This window comes from Chlamydotis macqueenii, chromosome 1 (assembly GCF_036417535.1).
Source record: "Chlamydotis macqueenii isolate bChlMac1 chromosome 1, bChlMac1.mat, whole genome shotgun sequence".
Lineage (NCBI taxonomy): Eukaryota > Metazoa > Chordata > Aves > Otidiformes > Otididae > Chlamydotis > Chlamydotis macqueenii.
The window spans coordinates 10,203,854-10,226,693 of record NC_141556.1 but is presented as its reverse complement, the minus strand read 5'-3'; the positions used below and the strand labels follow the sequence as shown (position 1 = coordinate 10,226,693).

The window sequence follows — 22,840 nt, the reverse complement described above, 5'->3', positions numbered from 1 at the left end:
CTATTCAGACATCTCCTAGAACATAGGCCAAATCATTCTACTTCAGATCTTGATGCAGGCTTCAATTCAGAAAGCCAACTGGCTTTGTGAACTTTAACGTCTTAGGCTGCAATTTGGTACTTTGCATACTTCAGATGTTTCAAATTTTACATGAGAACTCCTTACGAAATTTTAATAGGTAGTATGCTGGGGAGCATATGTGACATGTACTATACATTGAAGTGACAGAAGACTTTTAATTTACATATTTCTCTTTGCTCAATAGTATTAGGAATGTATCCCCTACAGTTAGGAGGGAAGAATGTGATTTTTTTTCAGAAGCAAAATCAGATGCTAAGAAATAAACTTCTTATTCCTTCCTTTAATCAAGCAGATGTAGTCCAAATGAGAGTGGGAGAGCTCCTCTCATCAGCCTTACTATAGGTCAATTGATAGAAAAGGATTGCACCTAAACTTCATCAGTTGTTCAGAGAGGATGAATTATGAGCAGCTTAATCTGGAAGATCATATGTTAACAGTGCTCCTTTTCAGCAACTGCCCAAGATCATCTTCCTGTGTGTGGGGCCAGGGAGCCAAAAAGACATGGGATCAACACATCAGGAGCATGGCCTGAATGGGAAATGGATAGTCGTACAGGGCAGTAGAGGGACGTAAGTTCTTTCCTCATAACTTTTCTGCTCCTTCTGGTAAACCTTATGCCTGGCTGCAATAATAATTTGCTGGACAATTCAAGCCTTTTTTTTCTAATTTCCTATCTATACAATTTTCCTTAGTTGCTGTTAAGAAGAGGAGTAGCTAATTAACCCATTAATTAGCTACTATTAATGGTATCCAGTGATACCACACATGGGAATGGTTAAAAGCTGAGCCAAGGGAAGTTTAGACTGGATATTAGGAAGCATTTCTTTACTAAGAGGGTGGTCAAACACTGGAACAAGCTTCCTAGAGAAGTGGTCAATACCCCAAGCCTGTCTGTGTTTAAGAGGTGTTTGGACAATGTCCTTAACAACTGCTTTAACTTTTGGTCAGCACTGAATTGGTCAGACAGTTGGACTAGATGATCATTGTAGATCCCTTCCAACTGAAATAAACTGGTCTATTATTCTTTTATACTATTTATAGAGCACTCTACAGATGGTTGACATTCTGCCCCTCTTATGATTCATGCATCAGAAAGAGGATTTCAAAATTTACATAATCACAGAGTAGTTGAATTTGGCAGGGACTTTTGGAGATCGTCTGGTACAACTGCCCTGCTCAAAGTAAGTTGATTTGAGCAAGTTACTCAGCAAATTGCTCAGGCTCATGGCCAGTTAAGTTTTGAATATCTCCAAGACTGGAAACTCTAGGGAACCTGTGTCAGTGTTCAACCACTCCGGCAGTAAAAAAAAATGTTTTCTTGCATTCAGACAGAATTTCATGTGTTTCAATCTGTGCTCATTGCCTCTTGTCCCATCCAGCTGTCTGATAGAGTAGCCATCGACCCTGCACAAATGCAGGTGAGTTAAATCTGCTCCTTGCTGAGGGAATAAAAAGGTAAGAAGGCACATCAGTGAGGACTCGTGGCTGGTTTCGTGCTATCACCAGGAATGTGAAGGGACATCAATTTATGTCAGCTGTGAGAGCTGCAAGAGGCCCTGGACTTACAGCCAATGCTAAGGACAATGCAGTCTTGATCTGAATCGAGAATCTGGATGGTGGGCAACTGCTGTTACTGTTACCACATATCAGCACAAAGAGATGGAGTTGAAAAACAATATTTCTGCAGTTTGCCCTCCTGTCTCAGCAAAACTCAGCTTCAAGCCCAGATTTTGGATCACTTTTGAATTTTCTAGTGCTTGAGGCTGTTTAGCTATAGAGTTTTCATTCAGACCTATAACTTACTCTCACACACGTTAACAGATGCCATATTTGCCTGGGGGAGAAGGACCAAACAAAGGAGCATGTTTTTTTTTTTTCTTTTAGCTGAGGAATCAGAAAAAGGATCTTACCGCACATACACGTCCCACTCTGGTATATATGGCATGAGTGCTTGTCTCGGCCTCTAATGCTTTTTCAGTAAAGAAGAAATATATTTTGTTATCATCATGGTCTTCATTGTCAGGAATCATGTATGAGCCAACAAATTTTGGTTCTTTAAAAGAAAACAGAAATGAATTGAATTCAAGTTTCTAAAAACATTATCTTATTTTTTTCAATGCTTAAAACCAGCTGATAGCAAAGGAAAAAATAAAATTAAAGAATCAAGGATCTGTTAGTCAGAGAGTTGCTTAAGAGGTATACGGTGATAGAAATAGGAAGAATTTTTTTTTGTGGGTAAGTATTTATAGAACATGTGGAATACATTAATATCAAAGTATTTTTATAGCTTCAATTCATAAATCAATATTCCTTTGTATGTGTGCAAGAAAGAGACCTTTTTTGAGTCCCGTTCTCTGGAGTTTATACATTTTAATTTGGATTAGACTAAAACTAGGCACTAATATTCACATGACAATCTCTGATCCCATACAAACCAGGTGCGGGAATGTGAACTTCAGACGAACAGCCATTTAGATACAGGAAAGCTGTGGTAGTTCAGCTAAGTTATATGAACATATTATCTTCATAGATAGAAGATGCATTGTATACCTTTGTCATGAAATAAAAACCTTTTCCTGTTTTGACATTTTCCTGCAAAGTTGAAACCTAAGCTCAGACTTCAGTCCAATGCCTGTATGCCTTTTAACCCCACACCAAGCAGAATTGTGAATGATTTCATCTTACTGAATTGTAGCAAAAATTTTACAAGTTCTTTAAATGATAATGTAATTCATACAATTAGTATGATTTCTTAAGAAGCAGTGGATAATGTAAATATTTTCTAACTTCCTGTTCTCTATTTGAAGTCGTTGCATTTTTTTCTGGTTTAACAGAAATTGTCTAATCATCCAAAACACCTCTGGTTCTTCTTTCTCCTCCTTCCCATACCTTTCAACAGGCGCTCACTATCAGGTTCGGTTCGGAGATGGGCCATGCGATTCATGGTGCGAAATAGAGCAGCATCTCTTCCCCAGTAGTCACTGTAGAGACCAGTAAAAAGTTCACCACCTACAGACCATACATTAAAGAAACAAAAATGAAACAAAACAATTTGCTAATGTTCAACTTATTAATTTCATTGCATATGATAGGAACCAGTGCAAAGACTCTGACCAGTAGTTTTCTACTGAGCACTTCCAGACGTGCCCTAGCCTTGCTAATGAAAAGCAACAAATTGCTTGGTCCCAGAACTGGAAGGGCCATGTCGGGTTTATGAGGATCCAGAAATAACAGGAGCCAGAAAACAGGATGAAAATACAGCAGTAGGTTTCAGAGGATGCAGTGCTAAGGAAAAGAATAGTGATAGCTGCACTAAACCATTGATTTGGGCTACCTTCATGGATACAGCTCAAGGTTAAACCACACCTGAATCTGTGGTTTAGACCTCAAACAGGGGAGCATTTCCTGAGCATAGTTATCAGATTTGGCTCTGTGCAAAACATGGCTCAAAAAAAAGCACATAGTGAAAACACTGGAGGGCTGGATGCAGTTATCTCCCCACCTGGAGAGAGAAGAAGCAGTACATGCTACCTTAGAAGTGATTTCTATAAACAAGCACGTATTTTATTAGGCTGAAGAGGTTTTCCAGTCAGCCTACTGGAACTGTTCCATTTTACCTGAAATAACTACTGCTTCGGTGTAACTTACTGGCTCGGGGGCTTAGGTGTTCAGTGGACAGAGAAAAAGAGCCTATTTTTATCTGGTTCAGCAATCACACGTTATCTTATCCTTAAAATATTCACCACAGTAGGTGAATCAGGATCTGAGATCTCATCTATCCTGCATAAATGGAAATCAAGATCTCCTGAAAAAATTATGGGAACAGAAATTTGGTCCCATATTCAAAGGGTTTAGATGGCATTCACAAATTAAGCAAGCATAGGAATATATTAGAAATAATATGCTGATTGCATATTAGAAATAATATTGCTGATTGCTGTTGAAAATCTATATGTAGTTGAGTACAACTGAATCATACACACATTCAAAAATCCAGCCTCTCTCTACCTGACCCATCTAAAATTGTGATATCAGATATATTTTACTTTAGTGAAATACCAGCAAGAACTCTACCATTTAGTTGCATGAGTGTAATTCCCCTTAACTCACCAAAAATTAAGAATAGGGTATTTCATATCCTTGTGGACTTAGAGAAGAAATTTTTTAGGCGCAAGTTAAGAAGCAGATAGTTATTGTCACTAGGTGGCATCCTTGTGTTAGAAAATAGCGCAGCAGGACTTGTGCTGCATAAGAAATAAATTCTTTCCAGTTTGTGACTAATCTGAATGGAGGTTTCAGAGACATGGTTTCCTACCCCCTAATCAAAATAAACATGATTGATCCATCCAAATAAAATTAGCTGTAATTTGTAAAGGATTATAGAAAAAGCAGGATGTGCTTGTTGATCTCCCTCAAAAGTGTGAATTTTGCTTCTCCTAAGAGATGTATATGAACTGAACGGTACCATAAATTTGAATAATGATTCTGAAAAGCTTGTAGTTTGGCAACTGGGGCTGATTCAGAGACCTCTGCTGATTTGGAGCTGAGTGTAGTTTTGCCTTGGGCTTCACTGTATAAAGAATTAATATTGGCTTGTAAAATATGTAGTGGTGATTTAGTGTAAAACATTGTCAAGTGAAATGAAAAGTAAATATAAATTATAGCATCAGTAGAGGCTAGGGTTTCCCAAAACTAACAAAGAGCTTTATTTTTTAAACAACACAGAGCTACTTAAAGAACAGGATTTGCCAGTGTCTGAATAATGTTCTAAACAATCTTCCCAATCCTAATTAATGAGTTACATTAGTCACAGATCCCTCTTTAAGAATTCTGCCTGAAAAATATCTCACACTGGGTGGGTTATTTTTTAATTATGGTGATGTGTAATATAGAACACGATGTCTTTATCCTTTCAACGCCATAGTGAATCTTGGAAAATGCTTCAGTGCAGGGTAAAGGATTTCTCACATATTGCTAGAGATCAGGATTGACATTTATGAGTCCAGATGTTCAGAATTTTGGATATGAAGCCTATTCCTTGTGTTTCAAACAGGTATAAAATGCCAGTACACATAATTAACCTGCTGGTATGGCATTCTACTGTATACCATGAAAGTTATCACTGATTTTATCTGTGAGATCCTGAGAGGATAAAATGGAAGTTCCAGTCTTGGATGGATATTGTTCCATGAAAGATTTGTATAGATACAGAAATTATATCTGATTTTTACCCTGAAGTGATACTAAACTAAACATAAGATAAGTATCAAGTGTGAGCAGACAGGTCACCTCGCCTAAGGAAAGTGATGAGACAGTACTGATGAGAGTGACTGGCAAGGATCTCAACACAAGAACATTCAACATAATTCAGAGATCTTTTGCACTTTTGACATCAGAAGGATCTTCTATTTCCCTTTTGTACATCCTTTACATCCATGTTACAAATTTTGAACACTGCTACGTTTTCACAGGTGCTGACTAATTCTAGATTTAGAGGCAACCTGAGGCTGAGGTTTGAAAAATTGTGTTAAGATTTCTACTCTTTTCTCCTCCATTGAAAAGCTACTACTACTGTCGTAGTTCAGCCCCAATCGGGACCAGACTACGCAGTCTCTCTCACTCCCCAACAACCACAACAACTACCTATCAACACACTTCTATCTTGGTTGCAGGGTTTTATGCTGCTGTACATCACACTGATAACCAATATCTTCCAGTGAAAATGAACTGCAAACTCAGCAATTTCAGAGATCTTCACCACTCCTCCCCTCTTCCAGTCTAACCTCAGCTTCACAGGTGTTTGAAAAATCAATTGCTAAAATGTAAGTTTTAACGCAGTCTGGTTAATCCTGCTAAAACAAGAATAGAAATTTCCTTTTTTTTTTCTTATTTAAACAACAACAAAAAATCCCATGGACCTCAAAACCCAATTTTAGCTCATGACATATTCATACTTTTTAGCTAGCATTCTTTTCAAGCAAACAAGTACATCAAAATTCAACTGGGACCACTTAAAGTATACCTTTATTTTTTGCCTTTTTTCTCAGCAAAATACTAAGAAAATCAAATACAAACTTTTTCTTCTAAAATAAAGAGTTCCTCGATGACAACAATTAATGTAAAACAGATTGAAGCATGTGATTTAATTCAAAAAAAATAATATATACAAGGGATTTCTATAAATCAGCTGCTTCCACCTTAGAAGAATCTTCGTTATTGACATGTTTTGTGTACCTGCCTCAAATTGGATGGCAATGCAAATATAAGCTATTGTTCATCAGTAGTCCTTTTTGTGTAAAATCCCCTTTATATCACTTTCTACAAAGTGGACTAGTTCTGTTATTAATAAAGGAGTAGAACACAATGAGTAAAACATTAGCAGCACCTTTTGTGCATTTCTTTGACTGTCAGACAGTTATTACTTATATGATAACTAAAATCAGAATGCCAATTTATATTCTTAGCAAGTGATACTTTTCATAGCAGGAAAAAAAGAAATTCAAAAGAAATTAGCTATTGCTTAGCCGGTAAACTTCCTCTGTATATTTGTATTTTCTGTCTATCATTGAAGTATTCCTTCATCTATTTTGAGAACAAATTTATTTATTTTAGTTCATTGTCTAGAGTAAAAGAAAAGACACAAATACATGAAAATATTTTAAAACAGTAAAACAATAAATATTATCAGAATGGGTTCCTTGGATAGAAAAACATATTCAAATGAAGTTTAGTTTTTTCACCACTTGCTTTTGACATATTGCAGGTAACAAAAAACCCTAACTTCTCAGCGTTCAAGAGCTAGTGTGGTCTAAGTTAATTGGTGTACATGATCTAATATTTGAATATTAAAAGCACATGGAAGCTCATTAGAAATCGAAGTCTAAATGCTTTATATGTAGTTTATCTAAACACATTTTATTTAGCCTGTCTGCCATCCAACATCTATTCTGTTTCCCAAAGCTGACAATAAATTGCTAAAAGTTAGTTGTTCATAAATTGAGGAATTCATCACAAGTTACTTTACCACTAGGTCAGATAACCTGTAATAAAACTTACAGCAACATGGATATTTAGTTTTAAAGCCAAGTCACGAACTATTGCTTTCTTGAAGTGAGTATTTTGAATAATGTGTTGAAATATGTGAAGAGATACAGAACAAGAGATTTTCTTTCTTCCTAAATTAATCTAGCTAAATCTGGGTCTAATTAGTAATGGTGCAAATGATCCTTCAAGATCAAGATTTTAAAAGCTTTTAAACTTTTATCAGAGGTATGTGTCATGGTTTTGTTAGTGAGGGGGGGCCTAAGGTGCTAGCTTCTGTAGGAAACTGCTAGAAGTCACTCCCTTTTGTTCAGTGGACTCGGCCGGGCCTAGGGCAGACCTGCTGCTGGCCAAGGCCAAGCCGATTGGTAGCAGAATGTCCCGTGATAACGCCTCTACGATAACGTATTTAAGAATGGGAAAACAGAAAAAAAAAAGAGAGAAGAGAAGATGTGAAGAAGCTGAGCGGGGGCAGAGGCGCAGAGGGGGAGGCGCAGGCCTCATGGGCCTTGCAGGCCTCACCCTCTGGCCTCTTGCCAGGCAGCCGACTGGGCCCGACTCGGTCCAGCCCAGCTGCAAGACGTGGAAAGGAGATGAGAAGTGAATAAGATGTAAAAAAGATCCCGAGAGACATCTACCAGCCTGTTGTGAGGAACAGCTGCAGACACCAAGGTCAGTTCAGAAGTGAGGGGAAGGAGTAAAGCGGCTCCTGGCCAAGATTCCCCTGCAGCCTGTGGTGACGACCATGGTGGAGCAGGTTGTCCCCCTGCAGCCCATGGAGGTCCACGGAGGAGCAGAGGTCCACTCGGAGACCGTGAAGGACCCCACACCGGGGGAGGTGGATGCCTGAAGGCAGCTGTGGCCCGTGGAGGGCCCGCTGGAACAGCTGTTCTGAAGGGACTGAACTCCGTGGAAGAGATGACCCACGCCGGAGCAGTTCCACGAAGGACTGTGGCGTAGGGGTGGGACCCCAGAACAGAGCAGGGGAGGAATGTGAGGAGTTCTTCCCCCAACCATGAAGCAGCGGCGTGAAACAACATGTGATGAACTGACCGCAACCCCCATTCCCTCTTCCCCCCTGTGCCGCTCGGGAGGGGAAGGTAGTAGAGATAATGTTAAGCTTGGGAAGAGGGAGGGGTGGAGGGAGGTTATCTTGTTCTCTGTCTCATTATCCTGCTGTTTGTAGTAATAAATGAATAGTTTTCCCCAAGTCGAGTCTGTTTTGCCCGTGATGGTAACTTTAAGGATTTCTCCCTGTCCTTATCTCAAACCTCGAGCCGTTTTTCCTTATATTTTCTCTCCCTGTTCTCTCGGAAGGTGGGGGGAGTGAGAGAGAGACTGCGTAGTCTGGTCCTGATCGGGCCTGAACTACGACAGTATGTAAAGTTTCTTGTTAGTCTAATCCTCACTGTTAATGGCCTCGCTGGTGTAGCCTGCTGTGTTAATGTGAGCCGCAGAGGTGGAACCAGGTTTTGGACAGTTTAATTACAAAGAGGAAGCTGGGATGTGAAAGCCTTTGCTAACATAAAACCTTTTCAAGGACATGCCCATTGACTACATGGAGAGCAGAGGCAGCTCTGAGGTGAAGCCTCCGAGGGCACACTCACTCCATTCCAGGAGCGGATTTCACTTTCTCAGAAAATCAGAGTGTATGAAGAGGAAGGGAACCTCCAAGCATTGTAGGAAAGACTGGTAGACCAGTCCTGGAGGGTACATGTTGCAGTTGTCATCTCCTGTCATGAGATCATGGGCCCCCTAAGATGGAATCAGATCTCAATTGAATGAAGGAGTATCCCTTCCTTCGGAGTGCACTTGGCATTAGAAGTCTCAGTCTCATTTTCAAATGTCAATTAAAATATTCTTTAATATTCACCATGTTTGCATCTATGTCTTTTACCCTTTTCAAGTGGATACCTACAGAGATAAAGGCTATACATTCTGGAGTCTAAGGAACATCATTAATTTTGTTTATCCTGTAAGCTGTGTGTGCCTGGTTAGTAGAATATAGTACAATACATGTAAATACAAATTTCTATAGGATTTTTTTTCCTGTGTATTGGAAGTGTTTAATTCTAATAGAAGGATAAATAAAAATAAACTCTTTGAAGAATTTTGATATGACTTTAAAATATCATTCTATAACCATTTGAAGTTGTAGACTTTCCAACGGAGGCCTAGAAAAACAGCCTCTAAATTGCTTTCCCAGGTCATATTAGTTTTGATGAAGGGGTGAAAGTTTGTCTATTTTTTGTTATTGTATCAGTTATCTGATAAAAATGTATTATTTTCCTTGATTACTGTGGCCACACTACAGAATTGTTAGCTCTGTGAGACTGATTTTATAAGTTTTCATTAGTGGATATCCAAAAGTCCAATCATCATTTATCAGGGAAGGGCTTATTTAAAGGACTTCTCTTTCAATAAAACTGTGAGGATCCATAGAACTTCCCATAATCCAGACAAACTAGTGAATAGGCCAGAAACACAAGGACTAACCATCAGTCTTGCAGTGCTCAGTGGGACAATCTGGCTTCCATTTAAGCAAATAAAATTCACATTGATCTCACAGTAGGAACATGATCAGGTTAATTTATTTACTTAGTTCTGTCTGAGTAAAGGTTGAGAAGGACTTCAAGATTAGACCATGAGGTTTCAGGCCTACAGCAAATTCCATGGGATGAGTCTTTGTTCCCAGGCTAAGCAAGACTGGAATCTGTTAAAAGCTATAGAAACAATTTAGAAATAAGTGTGGAAGAAAAGCGTAACAATTTGTACTTCATGGATTTTGGAAGGTCAGACAAAATACAGCATTTTTTCAGATCCTTTCATGACTTCTTGACCCACTAACTCTTAAGAATTTGAGCCGTAATGTGTTATAATGGAAATGAACAATATGTTGATGAATTACTGCAATTTGAAAGATTTGGCAATTCGTGAAGATTCTTTTAATTTGTTGATGTAAAGGAACAAATAAACTTAGGATGTAAGAATACATCTGTCACTCATGACCAATACTTCCTCACCACCATAGGTGAGCTATATCACTGTGGTTAATAATCAGAGGCATTAGCTGTCTGATTTTAAGATATGAAGTCAAAGGGCCCTAAAATCCTCTAACTTTTTAATGTCTGAAAAGTTGAAAATGTATTTGATGTTTAGCCTCTTTTTTCTATCTCTTTCTTTGAATGACTATTCCTTTTGAATGTTCCGTTTTCATCTTATTTATGTTTTCTAAAAACATAGATCACTGTGTTACTCTTCAAGTGAATCTAGCTTTCACCCTTAACCTGCTGTTCCAATCAGTCAGTTCCTCAGTCCAATTTAGTCAACGTACTATAGTGTTGCCAAGACTGTGTTTGCTTGATCTCACATTTTTTTCAGGAACACATTACAGAGGAAAAAAAATATGGTTTGCTATACTACAACTTCAGAGGTTCCAGCCCTACAGTGATATACTTACCAGAAAGGCACAGAGGAGTACTACCTCAGCATAGCTTTCTGGCACTGAAGGACTTAGAATGAGTTCTATTTTTATAACTCAAGTATAAGATCAGCTTTCCTAATAGAGAATCACCAGGTTTGGATGGTTTTATTAGAGTGCAACATTGAAAAATACCTGTTTTGATCTCAAAACCTATAATTTATATAAGAACAAATGCTTGATGTAAAAACAGTTAAATTCACATTTTTACAAGATTCTTGTTACTCAGATTACATCTCAGTAGATGAAAATAGTAAATTTTGTCTATTTTCTCAGTGATGTAAAAAACTAAGACATATTGCTTTGCTTTGAAGGAAAATTATTATTTCCAAAATCACACAACAATCAATTACCTCTTCAGGATGGAATGTGCCATATAATATCTACTTACTTCAGTGAGACACCTTTGTTGGAGATAATACTGCCTGGGATGTAATATTAATGTGGGCAGCACCATGAGGATTAAGTCTGACATGTGGAAAGCTGCAACAGAAGACTGACAACACCTCAGTGTGTTGAGGAAAGAGACTCAGAAAGACAAATTGACAGGATCATGAAGCTTGTCACGTAAAGATCATTACCAATTAAGATGGAGGTGAAGGAAGAACTGGGGTCAAAAGGGCACCTGCCTCGTCCTCTCTCAAATTTGTGCGATTCCAGTTGAAACAGATGATCCTTTAAAAAAAAAAGTCACAGAAAACAGCATAAATCATGCAGCAAAGAAAAAAGGTCCTTAGGGATTAGCTTTAACTTTGTTATACCTTTGTAATGGATTGACTTTATTAGGGAGAAAACACAATTATGGTTGCTCACTGATGTACTAGTAAAGATTCTCTGGATTTTTACAAATCACCTTTGTGTATACACTGCCCAAAAAGAATCTGTAAAATATGCACTAAAATTGCATTTGTTTCATTTCTGTGGGAGTAGGGAATGAAGATTCCTCTATCTTTTCTCCAAATTACCTAAACATTAAATAGATTTCTAGCCATAGAATGTGTTTTCCCTCTTTAAATCTTTTTTTTTCCAGTAGTTGTTAAATATATCATGCTGTGTTATCTTCCTGTGGTAGCTTTCAGATGTTTATATCTCTTCTTCATAAAAGTATGTTTAAGAATGAATCCCCAATTACCGTTTTCAGAGCAGATGTAATTTTTGCAGTGGACTTAACAGAATATCAGTATAAAAAGAATATTGGCAACTTAGTTTAATTTGTCTCTATGAAATTTTAAAGTCTGAGAAAGAATTTACAATTTAGATTTTCATTGCAATTCTACTTTTGTCCCATCTTTCTCAAAAGAGTCCAACAAATATTGTTGCCCAATTAAAATATCAAATAACAGTGCCATCATTTTTTAAATCATACCACAAAACACAGGAATGGGAGAGAATAAAAGTTCAAACTGGGATAAAGCTATGAAAGTACCACAAAAAATACACCATACAGCCATCAAGTGTGTGACTAGTAAACATTTACTTAAAAGGCTACTGAAATGCAGATCATATCAACATACTGGATAAATGTAACCTATCTGTTCAGTAATCTAACCTCAGGCTCACATTGTTAATATACTAAGACAAATGTTTTCTGAGGCAGAAAATTACATGTGACAGGACCTCAAATCCCCCAGAATTTGGAGGAGGATCTGCCTGGATCTCTTCCTTGCAGTAAATATTCTCAAAGAGGTCCAAGAGGTTTTTTAACCCTAGAAGTCAGGCTTTATTAGACTATAAATTAGAAAAAATCAGTATTCACACAGAAAAAAAACTTCAATGTATCTAGAGTGGACAAAATAGAAATAAGGAAAAGTTGCTAAGCAATTATTTCCCTATTTCCCTTCCCACTGTGTTCTGGTAGTCCTTACTTAGTTATATGTAGCTCTTTTTGTCCTTATTTCATTATAGTAGGTTCTTTTTTTTCTACTGTTTGTTACAATTCATTTCATTTGGGGCATTGTAGCATATGGATCTTGGTCCTAAAAAGTTTTGCTTTTGAGAGACATGGAAACCTGATTATGTTTTGCTCTCTGCAATGCTGTATTCTCCACTCTCCTTCAGATCACTCACCTATGTCTCCCCATCCTACCCTACAACCTAGAATTTTCTCTTTTCCCAAGCAAATGCAATTGCCCCCAGAGCAAAACTAATATTCCCTTTTCTTCAGGTAGCTCCACTCATTATAGTTATGGTCTCCTAAAAAAGCCATAAAATATGTACAAGAAGTAAAGAAGCAGAAGATGTACTGACCATTGCATGGGATGGAAAAATGTGTTGGTTTTCGTTTTTTAAAAAAAAAGGATAGAAAAATAAAATATAAAAGTGGGAAAGTTGTAGAGCTATTAGTTCCTACTCACTATGAATAATTTAATATTTCTATGATGTATTTCATTTAAAACAGTTAGTCTTGAATTTGTCACAAACCCCTCCCCTTCAAAACATTAATCAGTTCTTAATCCCCAGATCAGTCAAGCTGATGTACCTATCTTCTATTCCCATCTGTCTAAATAATACATGCAATTTTTCTGCAACTTCAGATCAAAAAGTAAGATTCTATTAGTTAGAGAGTTTCCATAGAAATGGGATGTAACTCAGAATGCAGTTCTGGAAAAATAGGACATATGTTTCATGTCTACTTGAAGTGAAAGAGCCACCCTAAAATAAAAATAGCAAGCAAAAACCATACAAAATTTAAGTAGTGATCCTAAAACTCACAGGGTAACAAGGCATTCAAAATCTCACCTCTCTAGAAGCTCCTAAATTGGCCTAACCCTGGCATGTTAATGCCTGATGTTAAAGCTGATGCAGTAGAAAATAATCATTGTAGATAGAGATTGGTGGTGTAGGAATATTATTTTCTGCTGTATCAACTTTAATTGCACACCAGTAGTAACTATTCCCCTTCTTCTGTCGGCTAAATATCAAACAATGAAAAAATATTTCACTATATGTGGAAATCTCAGCCCCATTCCATATTTTTCAAACATCATATAATAGTTATTTTTCAAAACTAAATACCATAATATTTTGAGTCAACAGCAGAAAGACTAAGGTGAACTCAGGAAGGTAAAGAAAAACATTCTGAAAATGTGCAAAATGGAGTCATAATTGTAATAAAATATGATGTAGAGGAAATGCTTCTGCAACCAATTTGACTGTCTGCTGTTATTTATTCTTGAATTCGATATTAAAAATAAAGTCACTCATGAAAAATTCTATCTTTTGGGCTCTCAATTAAACTATTTGTCAATGCATCAGTTAAATAAAGAAAAAAACACCAATTTTTAGAGAGAAAAATGTAGAAATAAGTGGAGAGATAAACTGAGAGTTAAATTTTAATAGATTTTTCTACTCTTAATGCTTTCTGTTCACTTTTCCCCACAGTAAAATAAAAATTGACTTGTCTATGAAAAGAAAAAGTAAAAAAAATAAAACTGATTACAGAAAATACACAGGTAAAGTGATCAGATGTGGAAAAATTATTTTGAAACAATACTTGAAGAAATTGTATTATCCATACTTTGTAGCTTATAGTGTATGACTCATATTCCATTCTACATAGGGAATAGAAAACAAGGGGGGTTTTTTTTGTGCTATAGGATGAGGCATGATCCCACCAAGGCAGCACAAATTACACTTCATATTTAGGACTTCCCCTAGTAAAATGCCACTGATGCTCAGACCAGAGAGACTTGGCTTGTATGGGAGTCTTCCAGATGATGTGGAAGGATTTTGTGTCACTGTACACCAAATTACAGTGTCACAATGAAAAAGCTACTAATATAGGTAACCATTCCCCTGAGAATCAGAATGAAATCAACGGTAAAGATAAACTCATCTCTTTCAATATTTATTACATGAATGTGTTTAGAAGAGCTAACTATATGACCATGGAATGAAAATGTTAAGCAGTATGCTTAGTGTGCTTTCATTATCTACATTTTAACAGCTGGAATTTCTGAATAAGGATTATAGCTTAAATATATAATCTAATGCTGAAAGTAGACAAAAATTTGGATTGCAGTTCAAGTTGGAGAAGTTTCTAAGTGGATCTCAGCAGTTTTGATATAAAACAGGATGTGTATCTATCTCATAAATGCTTGCAGATGAATGTAACTGTCTGAAAAGTCACTGAAAATGTAAGCAATGACTCCTCCAAGAGAGATTTTCCACCTTCACCTTTTAGGATAGCATACCAAATATTCCATGGTGGCAATAAGTTATTCCCATCACTGGGGCAAGTAGCTGAAGATCAGGTGTTAGATGTGTCAGCTTCCATGGGATGCCAATTTAAATGAAATAAGCGTTACACATTAATAAGCAGCTTTCAAGGCTAATACCATAATTCTAACCCTCCTTGCTGTTTGTGACTTTGGAATCTCTTGAAAAATGTCAGAAGAAAACGGACAGTTTCCTCACAGATTTTCTAACACAGCAATTCATTGCAATTTATTTTATGGGCACTTTTCTGTGGTTAGGGTAAAAGTTATGCAAAAACACATATGGAGGGCTGGGAGTGGAATTACAAATTTCTACATGTAGTCTGGGAAAAAATGCAGCTCTGGGTTTGATTTATGATACCTATGATTCAGGAAACGTAATACACTTTCAACTACTATTAAAATAATAATGATGTTTAGAAAGAAATAGAAGATATTTCCAAGGGCATCAAGCATTTTGACATTAACTTGATATAAATTGATAATTTTTGACAATGAAGAATAATGTGGGTTATAAATAATAATGAAAGAAAAGGTCAATCAGAGCCATTAAAATTTTAAGACTACATTTAACTTTTGTTGCAGAAAATTGCTTTCTCTTTTGCCAAGTGCTGCTTTGCTCTGGTTCAAGAATGCATTTATGCATGTGATTAATTTAAAACGTAACCTTACTTCCATTCCTATTCAGCAAGGTGCCTAAGCCTATTCTCAACACTATATCTTTTCATTAAATTAAAAACTTAAAAATATAGAGGCTTTGGTTGATATTATTTTTATGAGAGAAAAATAAGTTGATTTTCTGTAAGGGGATTTTTTTCACTTTCAATTTTTACTATTTTTCAGGTAATAAAAAAGTAAAACATATCATAACAGCATTTTTGAAAAGGAAATTTAAACCATTTCAGAACCTTTAATTACATACTGAACTGCATATGCATATGCTTCAACAGTATAGCCAAGGTCTTCTCTCCAGGAGACCTGTGCCTTTTTGTACTTGACATTTTTTTAGGCTGTTTCTTGGAGGTTTTTTTTTGTTTGTGAGTTTATTTTTGGTTTTGTTTTTTTTTTTTTTTTAGGAAGTCCATGTTACTTACATTGTGAGATAGTAAATCATAATTAGAGTATTGTAGGGAGAGACTGTGTAGCTACTTGTGAATATAGTTTTTAACACTGGCTATATTATTCACTGTTACTGTAACTCACTGGACAAAAGTCATTCTTAGCTTTAATGATCTCATAGTTATTCAGCCTTAGAGTAAGAATGACATTGCATGCAAGAGCTGTTTGAAGGAAATGCATTTCATTTACTAGGAGTCATATATTTGAGACTTTTAAAAAGAGAATTATGAATAAGAAGGTTCACATGCAAAGTGCATTGAACAGAAAAGTGTAAAATAGAGATGCATTGCTTGTGTGAAACTATGAAAAACGTTCTTTTAAAACCTTAATAAAGCCCTGTGGTGCTAGTGTCATACTATGCGGTCTTTCTTTTTCTGTTCAAGTAATTCCTAAAGCATCAAAAAAGAGAGCATAAACATAAAGATTCACCTTATTTGATCATAGTGCCCTGTTTGAGGGAGAAGATTGTTGGGAAGGGATGGGACACACTGGGACACACTGACTCCACAGGGAAATGTCCCCTTGGGACGCTTGGGAAACATCCCAATGGACTGGCTGAATGAGTGACCTGGTAAAGTGGGCTTTCAACAAGGGTCATCAGATTTGGAGACTGAAGCCCAGAGCAAGAGGCAGAACTACAAATGTAGAGGGTATTGGAGGGAGAGGGCTGCCAAGGGGATGTTCACATCTCTGCTCTGAAGACAGAATGTTCAGGAGCTTTTCTCAAACCACTGTATAAAAAGTGTGACGTTAATTTTCACTTGCAGGTTTACATTCTCTTACAGTGCACTTCCATTGAAGTCCATGGTAATTTTGCCCTTGTCATGAGAATGACACTGAGATCCTTGTCCCAAAATAGGGGGTATTGTTCTTGGATTCACTGGTTCCATGTAGTCTTTTTTTTTTCTTTTTCCTACTGCTTTCTTAAAACCAAAGTAAGAAAACAATAAATTAACACAGAGGAAAAACTATGGTTTAAAAACTTCACCACGTTAGGTACACAGTGGGACACAGTTGCAGCTTTATGGACAGTCTTTAGTGCCATGGAAATTAATGTAACTTACAAAATCTCCAAGACAGTAACAGACTTTGTTCTGTAGAAAATAAAATTTAAAAATATTTAACATAGCATGTGTTCTATTTCTAAACAAGGAAAATATTTGTTGCCCATATGTACTTTCTCATTTATTCATATAATTTTAAAGTCTGGTTTAATCATAACATTGTACCTTTAAAGTCGCATTTTGCACATCCATATGTACTCATGTGCACTCACACAGCCTACCATGAAGAACCAAAGAACTTATTTCAAAATGAATCAAAGATAAGATCTGTAGAGCATTTCACTGGTGTAACTGGAATATTTTCTCATGTGAGAAATTAAATACTCAGTGAATCCAGAGAAATTTTGTGACTAAAATAGAAAGTGAAGTGCAATGCACAGAATGAACTTCATCTAATTTCCATTATCTTTTGCACTATAATGTGTCTAGTATAAATTCACATGACACCTTTTAACATATATTCTTTCATTCTGTGTATTCTCAAAATATTTTTTCACCGCTTTTCTTCTTGCATACTCACTTATCCTTACATTTTTATTTTGACATAGAAAGACATACTGAATACACTACGCAGAGGCTTCTTTTAGGGAGGATGAACCTTCACTTCTCCATTAAAAATAAATCTGAAAAATCACAGAACATGTCTGTAAAGCAGCAGAAAATATAACTCGAATATAAGTCTCCAAAATGAACTCTCAACTCCATGACATGTCTTAATTTGTACACTTGCCTCATCAAGTGGCAAAAGAGATATACAGTAAAATATTTTTTCTTTGCTAACAACAGAAAATAATATACTGTGTCAGGCCTGAAAAGATGTCTCATATCATACAGTCTTTTTTATTTAAGTAGACTAAATTTTGGCACTAAGAAAAATGTGTATTAGCAGTATCTGATAAATATAGTCTCAAATATTAGGTAGGTAGATATAAATCCAACTAACTCATTCAAGAAATTTAAAATCTAAAACCAACAGAAAAGGAATCAATATCATGAAATTCATGTAAAGGAATCTGTTCTCCAAATACTTACAATAATACTAATAATTTTGTATTGCAAACTACTGTCCTATTTAAGTCACTATAACACAGGCATGCAGATATATGGGTGAGTAACAAAAGGATGCTCCAACAGTGAAAGAATCTTGCATTTCATGATGTAGTATCTTATTTGAAAAATCCAAATGCTGATTTTCACAAGGATCTAAGCACTGGCAAAAAATTGCTCTGCATGTTGTCAGAGGATTGCTAATTTTTAACATTACACCTTCCATGTTGACTCAACTTTATTTTCCAGGCCAAATGGGGATACAATACTAGGAATAGAGTTCTCAAAGACTGGCTGAAATACTCAAGTCTCTGCTATTTGACGTAATTAAGATTATTTGGGAGGCAGCATTTCTTCCGAGGATCTGTTTTCAATCCTCTTTAGTATCCAGTGACGTACTGAAAAGATCAATCATCCGATAAGATAAGAGTGCATAAAATATTACAGACATTATATCCTCCCTAAAAATTAAGATGTATTTTTCAGGTCTGTGCATTTTATTCTACAGTTAAATGATTAAGACACATTGGGCTTCAATCTGAAAACATGTTTAAAATCTGGAGCTATGTCAGACTGCTGTCTGAATTTGCTAAAGGATTAGCAATTTGTGACTTATGTCAAAATATCTGGCCTGAAGTGACACAAATAATATATTTACCTGATTTAATATGTGTGAAATACTCTTGGCAATAGGAAAAAAACCCCAACCATCCTGCATAAAGAAATTGCAGGCATTTGTCCTCAGCAGTTCAGAATGTTTAAGCAGACATGAGTGAATTGGTGAGAATTTTAGGAGACATATCTTTGCATGACCTTAAACTGGACATATAAACTTATTAGGGTCTTATGGCATAGAACAGGAACATTAGCAAAAAAATATTATTATATTGCACTAATGTGATAGTTAGGATATATCAAAGTTCCAGGACCACATAAGGGATCTCTAGAATTAAAATTTTTTAATAGATCTATATGGAGATATAGTCTTATGACCAGGTGAAAGTGCAGTTAAAGATAGTTCAAAATTGCTATACAAAAGTGAAGGCATTTTTGTGGAGAAGTGCACAGTCTTTACACAGAACCTCACTAGCCAAGGCTTTCCCTTTTTCTTGATTTCAACAAGCTAAACTTGTGTTGAGATTGTGAGGGTCACATCAGAAAAAATACCAGATAAAAGTCCTCTCATCTAATGATTGCTATCATAATAATTGAGGACAAAGGTCACAAAAAAAAAAAAAAAAGGAAAGATATAGCTCTGTAGTTTGAGCTTACATTCTAGGTTTTGGTGATGGATGGAGCAACAGATGCACTGAGTATGGAGAAGACAACATCTACATTCAACTGACAATGGATTTCAGAATTAAAGCAGATACCCTATGGAAGTTCTGTCTGTCTCTGTAGCATGGAGCCTTAGATAGCCAACAGTCCTTCTGCAGAGCTTCTATGGGGTATGCCAAAGTGGGCCATTCTGGAAGAAAGGGCAAAGGAGTGGATCCACTGCCTATTGATGACGCATATCAATCATAAGTAATACTTCTTTTTAGTTCACTTTTCAATCTGGAAAGATTTTCCTGGACAGATCTCTGTCAAATAAGAACAATTATCAATCATAAATTATAGAAGAGTTCTAGAATATTAAGGGTGCATTTTATAAACCTGCAAAAATATTAACTAAATTTTGTCATTGTTCAGTTTTTGCTGGTTTAAATTATTATGACTAACATCTTATTGAGCAGTACCTCCACTCCTCAAACAATGCCGTAGACTTCACTAGGTGCTGTCACTTAGAAAAATACTTTCTCTTATAAATAAAGGTGTCAGAAGCTAAAAATCATTATGATGGGAGCTGGGATATTTTACCTACCCTCATCAAATTACCACACAGGTGGAGTATTTCTTTCTCTTTGGGATAATAGTATTATTCCTCTTTATTGATTCATTCTCTCCTAACCATCTGTCTTTAATCTTGCAAAGGGCAAGTTTAATACGACAGAAAATTCATTTCATATGGCTGATCAATTCACATTCTCTACTAATCTGCTGAATTGAACTTAAACTTCAAGCATGGCCTTATTTATACAGTATCCAAAAGTAATGAATGTCATTCACCTCATTTTATGGATGGAGACTACTGTCAAACAAACCTGTTGTCTGTTAAAATGTGTAAGACTGACTGATAAGAACAACTGTGCTGATACAGAATACTTGACTTTCTCCAGGGCATTTGACTTAGTACATGGGTACTTGATGAAATAATGTGCATTGTAGAATTACTAAGAAATATAAACTGTTTACATGTATCAAAGTATAGTTGTTTTAGGTATGCATCGATGAATCCTCCTTTACTGAATGTTTCCCAAAGTTTCATTTTTGATAGAAAAGTGATTGTAAAATTTAGCAGTGATTTAAGCAATCATATTATTTCTTTCCTAGTAAAATTTACAAAAAGAATGGTGATGCATAAATAATGAAGAGAAAAGATTGATGAGAGCTCCGGGTTTATTCAGGTTATAGAATGCTCTCAATACCTAGTTAAAAGTCAAAAGCTAACAAAGTAGATTTTAATACAATCGTATCCAAAGCGGTCTGTCTTGGAACAGGGAACGCAGTTTATATCTGAAGTACATCAGAACGCCCTAAAAGGTGGAGGTTCAGATCCTTGTTCAGTCAGACCGCTTTCAAGCATTAGACTAAGGATCATTTAGGATCTTGGACATCCCAGGTGCCTTGTTACAGCTGATAGTGAAAGGCATCTCTAGAAATCACTTCATTGACTTTGGCATATGATACTGCTACTTAGGTACCTCAACTAAGTGTGTAAACTGGAATAACTTTGTGCTCCAGAGAAGAACTTTGGCTTCAGTGTAAAACACTAAGAAGAGATCTCTCATGACGATGCTGTGCCAAGAACTCAGCACTTGAGTCTATGAAAAGAAGAATCTCAAATATAGGTAGGGAAGTGACCTTGCCTGTATACACACCATTGAATAGCATGTCTGGCTCTAGTGTCTGCACTTCCAGAACATGTGAAAATACTGCGGAGTTCACAGGAAGGACACAAATATGACTGAGGAATCCTTGTGATAGGAGGTTTAAGGAGCTATATTTATTCAGCTTATCAAAAAAAGTAAAGAGGTGGCTTGATCTTTGTGCATAGGTACTTAGATGTGGAAAAGCTGTGGAAAAGATAGTGGGAGACTTTTCAACTTTGCTGTTAAAGGCATATCAAGGTTAAATGGCAGGAAGTTGAAGTTAGATAAGTTTAACCTTGAGTAAGTGGCTGTTTCCTAACTTTTAAAGTAATGAAATATTAGGACAGCTTACCAGAGAAATAATGGAGTCACCATTATCTGGATTCTTTGAAATGACAATCCATATTTTCCTGAGTATGTTGTAATCCAGTATGTGTGAGAAATTATCCATGTAGTATATTACTGACCCCATAAAAAATTCTGATGATTCCTTCTGGTCTTTGTTTCTATTTATGCAATTCTCATTATCTCTTAGCAAAGCATGGGAAGAACAGAATTGTCCTTTCTTTATTATCCTTACTAATGTTCACATATACAGTTGTTCATTAAGGTAATTACTATAACCAAATCTCATTAACTTTAGATTTTCACAGAACCATATGCATTTATTCTTTCTCCCTGTATCACAAGAGGTTTTTTGTCTTTTACTTTTTTAAGACTTGGAGATTAGTCAGTTTTGGAGGTTGGGTTGTTATTTGAGTTGGTGCAAAATTTTTTTTCATGTGTTGCTTGGCTAGTACTTTCACATGTTCTTAGGAGTACATAGATAAGCCATGGGTTCAGTAAGAAATACTTCTTCAGGTTAGGGTTGATGTTATTCTTCAACTTTTTCTTTTTCTCTTTTGTAACACAGCACCTTTGTTGTATGCTGTGGGCATAGGGGTAATACATAATTAATTTCCTGCGTATTATTTGCTTCAGTAGCATTTTAATCTCTCTTGAAATGTATGCATGTTTCACTTCCAAAACCTGAAATGCTTTAATCTAACTAAGATTTGAGGCTTTTGGATGTTTTGGTGCAACCTGAGACCCTTTGATGTAGGTATTCAGACTAGATGACGTAAAGAACCCCTCTGGTAAAAAATTCTATTACATTGTGTTGCTTATTTGGCAGGACTTCAGATATATGAACACTTGATATTGGTTTAAACATCACCCAACTTAATGAGTAGTTTCACATGAGCTATAGGTGCAGAAGACTCCAATAAATAGGCAATTTCATACTATCTAAGATTACAGATTCAATTTTGTAAATAGATCGAATTAAAAAACATGCTAAGATTTAGTGGATGACATACTAACTTGTGGCTTTTAACCTTGCAGACGGACATTGTGTCTCTGAGCAAATATTTTCAGGGCAAGAATTTGTCACACATTCTGTCTAATGAAGGACTGACCAACACCCACTTCTATTTGGTCAGTGGAACCAGATGTTCCTTCTCTTTAATCCTCTGCAAAATGAGAGCGGAGATGAGGTAATAGGAAAAAACATGAAGAGGGAGTAACTGGGCAGATCATTGTTTGTTTTGATTATAAAAATACATCAGAAACAATATCCTAAAATAATAGATATAAACACATATACAATTTTTTTTTTCTCAAAGAAGCTGAAATAATGATGACATTACCAAATGTTGGTCAAGAACAGAAAAATTATGTCATGTAAAAATTAAACCGAGATATGACTGGAACATTATCTCTTAACTTCCATGTCAATTCACTTCAATTTGAAAAGCAAGAACTGAGGTGCTCCTGTTG

General features: G+C 36.1%; 1 protein-coding gene across 1 annotated transcript in view; it reads right to left on the bottom strand.

The window, feature by feature from the left end:
- SEMA3E (semaphorin 3E) overlaps window positions 1-22,840 on the bottom strand; it is a 147,436-nt gene that overhangs the window by 29,341 nt on the left and 95,255 nt on the right. Inside the window, exons 5-7 of the mRNA XM_086739947.1 lie at window positions 11,185-11,278; window positions 2,971-3,090; window positions 1,992-2,134 (exon numbers count right to left, since the gene is read on the bottom strand). Of these exons, the coding sequence (XP_086596073.1) occupies window positions 1,992-2,134; window positions 2,971-3,090; window positions 11,185-11,278 (357 nt within the window). The remainder of the gene's footprint in view (window positions 1-1,991; window positions 2,135-2,970; window positions 3,091-11,184; window positions 11,279-22,840) is intronic.